A 13,103-nucleotide genomic window follows, 5' to 3' on the forward strand; every position below is an offset into this window, starting at 1 on the left:
TGATTAGTCATTCCTCAACTTGCGCTGCTTTTATACTCTCTGCTGCCTCATCCGCATATTTCTCCTAAGGTCTAGTAATTTGTTGTGAGATAGCTTGGTTAGCAGCTATATATATGTATATTTGTAGTTTATGCTTTTATACTAGCCATATGCGTGTAGATGTGTGAGTAACTACTTCGGCTGATGACTACATGTGTGTGTGTGAGACATCTCTTCATTGCCTAGCACATAAGTGTCGCTGCTTGCTGTGATTTGTTGTTGCGTTTATTTACTAACGGCATAGTGATGTCAACATTCGCCACAATATGTATATAGTCGCTGTAGTGTAGCAACTGTAGTACTATTTTCGTGGATAACTTTTAGGGTGGAAAAACTTGACTTCCGTTTTGGATTCTTAATATTAGCTTTTTTTTTTTTTACGTGTTTGCTGCTAAGTGTGTGACTTTGTCTACACCAATTCTTGAACAGAAAACTAGTACTGCTAAATTTCATTATGCATTACAATCATTTGCGACTGAAATGTGTCTCTACATTTTGTCTTTACACTATTCTCCACTTCTATGACCGAAGTGTGAGTCCACTATTCATCGCAACCGATTCAGCTATAGGTTATACACTATGACCAACAGAATTATGTATCTCCGCTATTCAGAACAACCCGTTTTGTATCGAGTTAATTACCACTGCCGCGAGTCTTCAATAATTGTCGCTAGATGGGTCTTCTAGACAATGTCTAAGTGGTGATAAGCGTTTTTGTTACCCGCGAATGCAATTGGATATACATGTAAAAAAATACGGCTATTGATATAACCATCATACCCAGGGCCGTAGAGAGAAAATCCGGGCCCGGGATTAAACAATTTACGGGCCCCTATAAAAAATCCACTAATACATTTGATTAATTTGATTTAATGACGCCTCATTCTTGAATCATTATTGATGGATTACATCAAAAAAATTTTTTGCCACATCAAGTAAATGATTTTTGGACTAAGGGCTGAAAATAAAATTAACACAGAATATTTACTATTTATACTATTTTCTTGTCACGCAGAAATATAATTTTCTTTTAACAGCCACATATTGTTTCAAATAATCTTTTCTAGTTATTTGGTAACATTTTAGTACATTTCTGATAAAATTAATGACGATTATAAATTTTAATTATTCAATATAGAAAGTTCGGGTATCAAAGAGTGGCTTTGCTTGCTTTTTCGCTTAAAATTTTTTTATAATAATATCAAAATTTAACTGCCCTGCCAAAACGGATTCAACACAAAACGTGGCAGGTCCTAAAACTCGCTGTTTATGAAATTTTTGATTCTTGAAAGGACGCTGAAGAAACGTTCTGCACTAGCTAGAGTGACAGGTATAGTGCAAAAGATACGTAAAGCAACACAAATGTTGTGGAAAATTCTATACAGATTTTGTACATATGTAGATGGCATTTAACAATTCCTATGGTCACAGACCTTTATCAAAATTTGCTTCGTAAATTTGTTTCAAGTGAATTATTTCGCATTCTAAGCTTTGAGAAACGTCCGACTTGCATTTTTCGACAAATTTTGCTGCGCTCGCCCGAATCGTAGTTTCATCCATGTCTTCAAATTGCCACAAAAAGGAAAACGTCTCGCTTAAATTTCTCATAGCTGGAATAGCTGCAAATCGTTCAGTAATGCCAGTGATTACCGTATCAACGATCACCGGAATGTATTGTTTTTAAAATCAGACTCTGAATCATCCGTAATCATCTCATTTAAATTATCTTCAGAACGTCTTTTGGGTTTTCTTTTTCGAATGTCCGGAAACTTTGGCGAGATGTTCAATTGAATAGCAACTGTTTTGCATTCGTTTAAAATTGTTTCCCATTGGTTTCTGATCAACTTCAAATCAGCTAAAAAGGCATCTATATGTCGGACCTCAACATCTATGGTGGCGTCTCTAGATTGGAGGACGACGTTTCTTTCATTAATGGTAGTCAGTGAACCAAATTGAGGATAGCAAGATACATTCGAAGTTGTTGATGAACTTGAGAATGCCGCTAACATCGCCGTATGCTTGCGCAGTCAAATTTGGCTTTTGGCTGAAAGACTATGAAGAGAGCTCGGTACATTTTTTTGAGGATGTCCCATCGTTAAGGAGTGCTGCTGAAAATAGTAAAACATTTTTGTATAACTCCGAAGAAAGTAATTTGCAGCCGTACAACATTCTGCAGCATCAACACCACATAAATTGAGACTGTGGGTTGCATAAGGCGAGTAATCAGCATTCGAGTTTTTGTCGAGAATGTGACGTAGTGCTCCGTTGTATGCTTCTTTCATATTGGCGCCGTTATCGTACCCTTGTACACGACAATCTTCAATCAAGTATGGTAAATTAAATCAGCGATTTTCTGGCCTATATTTCCAGAGCCTGTACGTCGATCGCAACCAAACCTATGTAGTAACCACCGCGTGAGGTTTACGCAACTTGTGTGAAAGTTTGAACAAAATCGACCTACGCATCTCTTCAACCACCGGCGACCAACCAACACACATTTTAGCCTTTCTTTTTATATAAATAGATTTTTATTTTTCACTTTTCACTATAATATTAAAACGAAATGCAGATATTCGTTGCTTTTGAAATTCGGCTTAAAATTTGCACATGGAACAACTAAAGACTTTCCTGAATTAAAAAAAAAAGTCTTATTACCTCTAAATCGCGGGCCGCCTGAGAAACCCCGGGCCCGGTGGGAATTCCCCCATTCCCCCTCCCCTCTCGTCGGGCCTGATCATACCACTTTTGTAAAATTTTCGTATCATATTATGCACTATTCATTTTCATACTAAATCTGTCCAAACAAATTTACCATTACAGCAACCCATACCTGAAATTTCGCTCTTTTTGATTCATTTTTGCATCCCGGCGATCCCGATGTCAGGTGTTCCTGTAATTTTGACACTTCGTTCACTGTCAAACGTTTATTCCACACTTCATTCAGTGTCAAACGGCAGTGTGTTAGCAAGATAAGGAAACAAACGTACTTGTAAACCTATACAATGTCCGCAATGCAAGCAACGACCCGGGCACCAGAAAAGCTTACGGTTTACTGATAGAACGTCCACAAACAGTCCTGTTGGGATGATTTGCTGCGGGAAAGTAAATTAGTTTTTTTGTTTAAATAAAAAATAAATACACCTGGCAACGTGTTTAATTATGATAGAGTAAAAGTAAAATATTTTACTTTCAATTTTTTAAGTAAATAAAAATGAAAACAAATTTCAAAAATTAGTCTCGCTAATAACTTAGGAAAGAGTATTGCACGTTGTTGTTGTACGTTTAGAAAAGTTCAATAATTTATGTACTTATGCTTCTTTTTGTATTTAACGTCTCTTATGATATTTTCAATATCCGGATGTAAAACAAAAATTCAGCAATATTTTGTTACTGCGCCTACATGTTATTTAAGTTAAAGATAGACTAGGTTAAGTGGAGCACCTATGAACTTTTATGAGTCGGAAGATATATTGAGTATGTATTACAAATGTAGGTAGCAGAACCAGCAACAATTTTTTCTTTTCATAGGATTCAACAATATATTAGGAGGCCGGAACGAAATTTATTCAGAAAGGGGTGAGAAATTGATTGTAAAAACTGGATGTTGTTGTTGTTGTAACAGTGCTTCAGATGCCTTCAGCATTTCATTTCTCTCCCCAATGGAAGTACTCTCGCCTCATTGTGTAGGTGGTGTTCTAGGGACATTAGAACACAGCGGTCCTGAGGGCAGTGTTTTGGCAGGGCTGTATTTTCATCCAGTGAGTAACCTTTACGCTTGGCAACCATATCGGGAACGCGTAGCATGCAATAGGCCGGCCAATTGTTTTGAAAGTGGTAATGAGCGTTTCTTTGTCTTTACCCCAAGTGCTGCCGGCAAGAGATTTGAGGACTTTATTGCGGCTCTGGATTTTAAGTACAATTGCCGTTGCATGCTCTCCAAAATGTAGATCCTCATCGAACGTCACACCCAATATGTTTGGGTGTAAGACAGGCGGTAGCGTAATGCCACCGACCTGGATGTCCAATATGGTCGACATTTGCCGGGTCCATGTTGTAAATAAGGTCACCGATAATTTGGTCGGTGACAATGACAGGTTTCGCGAGGCGAAAAACTGGAGAGATCAGGGAGATAGCTATTTATTTCATTACAAAGCTCATCGTTGTGTTGGCCTAGGCCTGTGGCCATTATCGTGCAGTCGTCGGCGTAGGAAACGATAGTGACTCCTTCTGGTGGTGAAGGTAGCTTCGATATATAGAAGTTAAACAAGATCAGGGATATGACACTGTGGTTACACCTTGTTTAATTCTTCTGGATTTAGATGTTATGTTCCTGAATTGCACCGATGCTTGCGTATCAGACAGATAATTTGCGGTCCACCTTTTGACGCTTGGAGGAAGAGAGGCCCTTCCAAGACTTGCAGTAACGTGCCGTGGTTGACCGTATTTTGATAGGTGTAGCGCACGAGTACTGTCCTATGGTGGGGTTTTTGATTTAAAACGCAATTTATTTGCCTGTTAATTGCGTTTAGCGCGGTGGTAGTGTTATGTAGTTTTAGAAAGCTATGCTGATGATTGGCAAGACGCAAATTTGAAGTGAAATAGGGAAGCAGAATGGCTTCAAGTGTCTTGGCCACTGGCGATAGGAGAGATATCGGACGATAAGAATCCCAAATGGTAACTGGTTTCCCAGGCTTTAATATCGGAGCCTACGTGGCCATTTTTCGGGGATGAAGAAGGTGGACAGGGACAGGTTGAATATATGCGCTAGATAATTACATCCCTCTTTGCCTAGTTTTCTAAGCATCAGCATGGCTATGCCGTCAGGGCCTACTACTTTAGATGGTTTAGCATGAACGATGGCATATTGAACGTCTTTGGCGTTGAAGGTAAGGGAGGGGGGGGGGGGGGGGGGGGGCGGGCCGTGTTTATGCTTGTGTGCGTGTCTGTTGGCCCGCCGTTTGGTTTTGTCAACCGTAGAAAGCATTACATATTATCGGCAGATAGCGCATTTTTTCGTAATCCAAGGGCAGCAAAACGATTGTTTTGTAATCTTCCCACTTTCCTTTTTTAAAATTGATGAAAGTGCATTTTTCAGTAGTGATGAAGTCGGCAGATCGCTCGAGCGAAAGGAGTATGGGTAGGTGATTGGATGCCAATATTACCATCGGCTGCCAGTTGACCCAGTTTACGAGTCCTGCGCTCACGATTGATATATCTAGCGAACTGTGACAACTTCCTACCATACGAGTGGGGTGTCTTCGTTTATCGTGCAAGACATCGTTTCTTCTTTTTTTCCGCCAACATGGCGCCCCTGCTATCCGCCTATAGGTTAAAATGCCACAGATCGTGGTGACTATAATCCATTCAGTGGTGGGCAATAAGCGCGAGACCACCTCCATATCCGCTCTCGTGGGCTTTTCTATGGACGTTATACCCAGAGCGGATCTGCAAAGCAGATCTTGTCATGAGTTTAGTCTCTTGGATCGCAGCAATGTGGATGTTGTGCCGCTTCATAAAATCAACTATCTCCGTGATCTTCCCAGTTAACCCTTTACAGTTTAACTGCAGTATTCTGAAGTGCAACGGGGAAGACGTCGTCTGAGGAAAGTGACGGGTGACTACGCCTGAGTTTAGGAAGGCCAAGACGCAAGTGCTGTTGTGGCCCTGGGACAGGACGTCCCTGGGGAAGCATTGGAGTATCCGGTATAGTTGGGTTTTCGGCCTGACAACATGCCGCGATGAAACCCGTCGGGGGCGCCGTGGTGAGACCAGAACATATAGGAAAGTGGCACCGTCCAAGGCAGGAACAGAGCGGGAGAAGAAGACGAGGGCTGGGGCTGATGTTAGTCATTGATACATACAGATTGCAGTGAGTAGGAGCTTCGGGGCTGCTAGAGGGTGATGAGTCGTAATAAGTCGCAGACTACAGCAAGGTTCCACAAAAGATTTGTAAAAGTTACGAGGACGACGGGTTTTGCGGTCTAGCCCAGAACATCTCGTCCGGTGTAACCATCCCTTACACGTGACACACTGGCAAAAGTGTGACCGTCCTAAAAAGATTATTTTCCGGCAAACGCAGCAAAACCGTTTCTCTGGACCGGGATCAAGTACAGGTCCCGGATTGGGTTTGATACCTTTCCGGAGCAGGAGAATATAGCGCAGTCCCGCTGCAGGGATCTGCTGGGAGGATGACAATTTGTAGAAGGGACGCAACAAATTAATGGGGTTACACTGGAATCACAGCCCTTGGTCGGGAGATATCCAGAGTCGGTCCGGTACATAGCATCGGCTGCCTTGGGAAGCGGTAAAAACTGGATCTGAAAATGTGCTGGAAAAGTTATAAAAAATTTTAAGAAAACATATGCGAACAGTTTGCGGAAAACATATAAAAAGTAATAAGAAAATGTTTAAGTTTTAAGAACGTTTTCTATCCCTTTACAACGTAGTATAAGATTTTTTTATTTTAATCCATATTTTCACATACATATATATGTACGTTTCGGTCGCACGCTTTAGTGGGAAAAGGGATCGGAACTGAATACGCAAACTGAAAAAATATTAGTTGGATCAGCTGTTTTATACGGATATGGATATGGAAAGTTTTGCAGACCCTTTCAAAGTCACTTATCATACCTGTTCTGCTCTGTCGTTCGTAAGCATGGACTCTGACAACATGAGATAAGAGGGATCTGGGAGTATTCGACAGATTTAATGGCTCCGAGGATTTAATGCATTCAGTCCAGCGTATTCTTGTGGGCGAACACAACGGCTTAAGCGGTAAGTAATTTAGTCTGGCCAAATGTAGAGACCACATTTTTGTTTTGAGAGTTTAATTTATTATATTGCCATACCACACCAAAAAAAACTAGCACTATCGACATTTCTTACGAAAAATAATACTACTGTAAAAATTCTAAATGGAATTTAGAACTCATGTATTTCATAAACGACTCACAGGCCAATCCAATAAATGAAATAATTTAAAAAATGTTAAGTTGAATGGTTTTATTGAAAACAATACCTACATGAAGTAATAATACTACTAAAAGCTATAAAATAATTTGGTAGGTCCTAGGTACTAGTCATCACACTCCTCATCAATCTAGGGCGTTGATCAGACAATTAAATAAAAGCGTTGGAGGCGTGAAATTTCTAAAAATGTGATTAGGGTTCAGTTGGCCTTATATATGACTATCAATAGAAATTTACGCGTCCAACGCTTTTATTTAATTGTCTGATCAACGCCCTAGATTGATGAGGAGTGTGATGACTAGTACCTAGGACCTACCTAATTATTTTCTAGCTTTTAGTATTATTATTACTTCATGTAAGTATTGTTTTCAATAAAACCGTTTAACTTTAAAATTTTTTTAAAATTATTTTATTTTCAAGTTTTTAGTCTGTATTTAATTGCCTATTATTTCTCAATCTATTTAGTTCATTTAGTGACTCATTACTGCAAGGACTTTCCTGACAATTTGTTACAATCTAATTCCTCAATACATAATCCTTCCAAAGACTTTACTCAACTCTGCGCCACGTATGCTTGTCCCTCCTTCAACTCCAAGATATTTTTATGTCATTTCTACCGGACTGTATGTAATATTTGTTCCAAATATGAGCAAAATCGGACATCATAAGTCGCTTTCTATTCATGTATGTATTATGTGTTCCAAATATGGACCAAATCGGACCACAAATACGACTTTTTGAATATCTCGATCTTTGCGCCACCTAGCGGCGATTTTTTTCATAGGTCGCTTTATATTCTCGTATGTATTATTTGTTCCAAATATGAGCCAAATCGGACCACAAATACAATTTTTGTGAATATCTCGATCCTTGCGCCACCTAGCGGCAATTTTTTTCTTATTATTGCATTGTCATCGGGTTCTGAACTATATTCCAAGTTTCAAGCTTGTAGCTTATCGGGGAGTTACTTAAATTTCAATTACAAAATTCTGCCAGCCATCCAACCAACCAGCCAGCCTGTCAAGTCAAAGTAAATAAAACCGTTTAAAAACGCATTGCGGCAGTTTTCTGTCAAATATGTCTCTCTTATACACATACAAATTGTATGAGGAGGAAATTAAATTAACTATGTAAAAAGCTTACTCGAGTTCCAATTTTTGTTCTGACATTTCGGTTTGACGTTTGCTTACATATCTTACATTGTTGCAATGCATACTTAAGCGGGAGTCATTGGTGCCGTATGTCGTATCGCTGTAGTCGTATCCCTAACGTAATCAGCTGTTTATCGTTACGACGGTAAACCAAAAGCCAATTGGTTGGCTACGATACGGTTACGACCTTAGCGGCACCAATAATCGATTGCACTGATTCCCATAAGGTTGGTCGAATCAGCTGTTATAAGGTTACCGATACGGTTACCGATAAAGCACCAATGTCTGCAGCTTTAAACGGGCGCGTTATTAGGGGGACTCATTAAAGCATATGTATAAATTTTTATTATTTTACAAATTAAAAAATGCCAAGATTAAGTGCAAAATCAAAACTAAAACGTCTTTACTAAGATAGTTTTTTAAATGACTGAGATTTCTGAAGAAAATGACGACTGATCTGTTTGCAAGTTTGCATCCCTTGAGTTTACCCCGTTTACGCGATGAAATGCGCGCGTAAATTTATCCAAATTGTGTAAATTATTTTTCATAAAAAATTTGACAATTTGTTTACGTATTTTATAAATTTATAAGTTTATACACTTTATAAGGCATTTATAAGGTTAAATTAGTTCCCCTATTGTTCGTGCATTACGCAAACGCAATTCGTTTTTATTAGGTTGGGCTGTGACTGTCAAAACTGTTAAGTAAGTTAGATTTATACACTCACCAAATTCCCAACGGAGATATTTTCAATCAAAACAGGTAGTATTATTAGTTTAGTTTCTACCAGACCTTCAGCTTTCTCCTCTGAAACATTCAAATATATGCTAAAAAAGTTATCGTTCGCATAAATTTTTGCTAGATCAATCAAATTTTCCGATGTAAATTTGCAATGGATCGATTCACTTAGTCGTGCAAAATGTATTTTCCAGTGCGAACTCCAATCGCCTCCATCATTTAATGAATTCATTTGGCATAGATTAAGTTGATCAATTTTAAATTCACCCCAACGACGCAGCGTGCCATCCAAAGCATAAACGGTGCTAAATAGTCGCAGCTCTTTGATCTGTAAAAAAGATTTCACGCATGCTTTTACAAACATATAAAAAAACCAATAAAAGGCCTATTTCCCCGTAGAGAGCTAACCCTCCCCAGTTAACTATAGGCTCATTCCATTTCAAGACACCCGGTCCGCGCAGGACATGATTTTTGATTTCGATGAAATTTTAATATTGTGGCCACCGTGGTGTGATGGTAGCGTGCTCCGCCTATCACACCGTATGCCCTGGGTTCAACTCCCGGGCAAAGCAACATCAAAATTTTAGAAATAAGATTTTTCAATTAGAAGAAAATTTTTCTAAGAGGGGTCGCCCCTCGGCAGTGTCTGGCAAGCGCTCCGATTGTATTTCTGCCATGAAAAGCTCTCAGTGAAAACTCATCTGCCTTGCAGATGCCGTTCGGAGTCGGCATAAAACATGTAGGTCCCGTCCGGCCAATTTGTAGGGAAAAATCAAGAGGAGCACGACGCAAATTGGAAGAGAAGCTCGGCCTTAGATCTCTTCGGAGGTTATCGCGCCTTACATTTATTTATTTATTTTAAATTTTAATATGTTTTTCTTTGGTGAACGTGTATTTTTTTTGCCTCAAAAAAATTTTTTTTCGGATTTATCGGCAATTGAATTCCATAAAATGCAGTCGGTATCTTGTTCACCTATTTTTTCAATTGTCAATAACTTTGTCAAAAATTAACCGATTCTCATGATTTTTTCTTTGAAATATTCGTTATTATATTTACTTTTATATAACTTTATAAAAAATAGCATATAATTAAAAAAACAATTTGTTTTGTATTTAAAAAAAATGTATGACTTTTTTCAAAAACTAATTTCTCAAAAATCGTTATCTTTTTTTAGCTTAAACTTTTCTATATTGAGTGAGCAGTTCATATTTCAAGTTGGCTGAATGCCTATTAGCCAAAACTTTTTGTTTTTGAGATATGAATTTTTGAGTATTAAACATTTTTCCCCCATTTATTGATGCAATGCATTACAGCATACAATAACTTTGTCAAAAATTAACCGATTCTCATTATTTTTTCTTTGAAATGTTCGTTATTACTTTTAATTTTATATAAATTTATAAACAATTGCACATAGTTAAAAAAAAATTATTTTTTTAGTATTTAGTAAAAATTTATGACTTTTTTTTCAAAAATTAATATTTCAAAAAAACGGTTATTGTTTTTTGTTTAAACTTTTTTATATCGAGTGTGCAGTTTATATTTCAACTTGGGTAAATATTAGGCCGGGTCGATTTGTGGAGAGGCAAAAAAATCGCCCATTGCTCTGTGAAAATCATATTCTAGGGATCAAAATAAGAAACTTTGCCAAAGGAACCATACCTCTAAAATGAATTCTGATGTCCCCCCCCCCCCCCCTCCTTTGGGTCGTAGGGGCAAATTTTGAAAAATCCCACTTTGAAATGCCTATGTTTTTTCTTTTTGGAGTTTATTTTTTTTCCTTTAGAAATTTATTTAGTCAGAACATATGTAAATGAAAAAATGAATTTAACTTAGTAATAGAAAATAAATTTAAAAAAATTATTAGAAATTAGCGTTTTTACAACCCCCTTTTAAAACCAAGGCATCACTGTGATGCATTTGCATGTCGTAAACATAGTTGTGTGGGTTTTTTATTCAACCGTTTTAAAAAATGAAGGTATCACTGTGACACAATTGCTTGTGTTGTTTTTTAAGCCACCACAAGACACAGCAGGTAGAATTGAAATTGCACCTACCCAAAAGTTCGACCCAAAGGGGGGGACATCAGAATTCGTTTTAGAGGTATGGTTCCTTCGGCAAAGTTTCTTATTTTGATCCCTAGAATACGATTTTCACAGAGCAATGAGCGATTTTTAAATCGACCCGCCCCAGTAAATATCCATTGGCCAACGCTCGTTGTTTTCGAAATATGAGTTTTTGAATATTAATCTTTTTTTTCGCCATATATTGATGCATTACATATCAGCATACAAGGCGATCAATGCCAAATGCTTAAAATTAATTAAAATATCACATTTATTATTGAAAACATTCATTTGTTGTTATTTTTCAGAATATGGAAAAATATTTCACTAAACCTCCAATACCGTCACAAGAGCCTTTGCCATGTCCTGTTACAAAATCACAGTAATTCTGAAAAATAACAACAAATGAATGTTTTCAATAATAAATGTGATATTTTAATTAATTTTAAGCATTTGGCATTGATCGCCTTGTATGCTGATATGTAATGCATCAATATATGGCGAAAAAAAGATTAATATTGAACAAGTAAGGAAGGCTAAGTTTATTTATTTATTTATTTAAGCCAATTAGAAAAGAATCTTATAGGCTAATTATAAAAGTGTAAAGTAGTTAACAATGTATAATAATATAAATTACCTTACTTATAAAAAGTATTTAAAATACTCAGAAAGCCATCTTTCGAACAAGAAAAATCTATCTCACAAAATTTAGAAATTCTGTTGAACTCAATTAAGGCTCTAGTAATTGGAGCATTCCGCGCATAAAGAGCCCTGAGAACACCAATATGAAAAAACTCGGAAGCACGAAGAGCTCTAGCCGGTATATTAATGAAAATCCTCTCCAAGAGCACAGAGCAATCAACAACCCCACGTAACAAATCGAAAACGAACGACATTGTCCTCCTGTCCTGCAATGATTCTAAGTTAATCAATAAGCAACGAGCTTTATAAGTCGGGATAGGATCCGAGAAGCGCAGACTGCGTAATGCAAAGCGTAGGAATACTTTTTGGATTCGTTCAATTCTTGCAACATGGCAGGAATAATACGGAGACCAGATGAAACAAGCGTACTCAAGTTTGGATCGCACAAACGCAGAATATAAAAGCTTTAGCGTATACGGGTCACTAAAATCCAAGCGATGACGCCTAACAAAAGCTAGCATGGCATACGACTTAGCAATGCACACATTAATATGACTTGAAAACGAAAACTTCGAATCAAATATTACTCCCAAGTCCTTAATTTCACTAACCCGCAACAGAGGCGAGTTTGATATTTGATACACGGTATCAATCAAGTTGACACGCTTTGAAAAAGTTATTTGAAAGCACTTTTTTAGGTTAAGCGATAACCGATTATTATTACACCAGTTACTAAGTTTATCCAAAGATTCTTGCAACAATACCGCATCATGAAGGCTATGAATAGGCAAGTATATCTTAGGGTCATCTGCATACAGCAAGAATCTTACTTTAGAGAAGCAAGAGCGAATATCATTAATAAACATGGCAAAAAACAGTGGACCCAGGATACTACCTTGTGGAACACCGGAGGAAGCAACGAATGGACGGGACCTAACACCATCAACTACAACCATGCAACGACGATTAAATAAGTAGGATTCAATCCAACTCAAAAATACTGAGTGAAAGCCCAAACAGGCAAACTTTTTTTATCAAAATAACATGGGAGACCCGACCGAATGCCTTGGAAAAGTCAGTATACACAGCGTCAACCTGATATTCTGCCTGAAAAGCTGCGAGGCAGTCATCCGAGAAAATAGTCAGATTAGACACAGATGAACGTCCTGGAAAAAATACATGCTGCTCTGGACACACAAAATTCTTTACACAGAAACGTAATTTATCTTGGATGATACATTCAAAGAGCTTCGCAATGGTGGAAAGTTTTGAAATAGGCCTATAATTAGTAATATCATTTTTATTGCCGCTCTTGAAAATAGGTGTAATGAACGCTACTTTCCACGCATCAATAAAAGTACCTGTAGATAACGAATTATTAAAAATTAACAACAGTGGATAGACTAGGGAATCACATTGTTTAAACAAAATTGCAGAGAACCCATCGATATCGGTACCAGTCGACGTCTTAAGCCGAATAAGCCCATTAAGAAC

General features: G+C 37.7%; 1 protein-coding gene across 5 annotated transcripts in view; it reads right to left on the reverse strand.

Annotated features, from left to right (window-relative positions):
- Positions 1 to 13,103, reverse strand: part of LOC137236756 (meckelin) — a 215,467-nt gene that overhangs the window by 115,840 nt on the left and 86,524 nt on the right. For 4 of the 5 annotated variants that reach the window (XM_067759740.1, XM_067759736.1, XM_067759737.1 and 1 more), the window contains exon 3: positions 8,890 to 9,228. The exons of the other annotated variant lie outside the window; for it this stretch is intronic. In XM_067759740.1, coding sequence (XP_067615841.1) covers positions 8,890 to 9,228 — 339 coding nt within the window. The remainder of the gene's footprint in view (positions 1 to 8,889; positions 9,229 to 13,103) is intronic. 5 annotated transcript variants of the gene reach the window in all.

Source organism: Eurosta solidaginis, chromosome 1 (assembly GCF_040869045.1).
Source record: "Eurosta solidaginis isolate ZX-2024a chromosome 1, ASM4086904v1, whole genome shotgun sequence".
NCBI classification, from domain to species: Eukaryota; Metazoa; Arthropoda; class Insecta; order Diptera; family Tephritidae; genus Eurosta; species Eurosta solidaginis.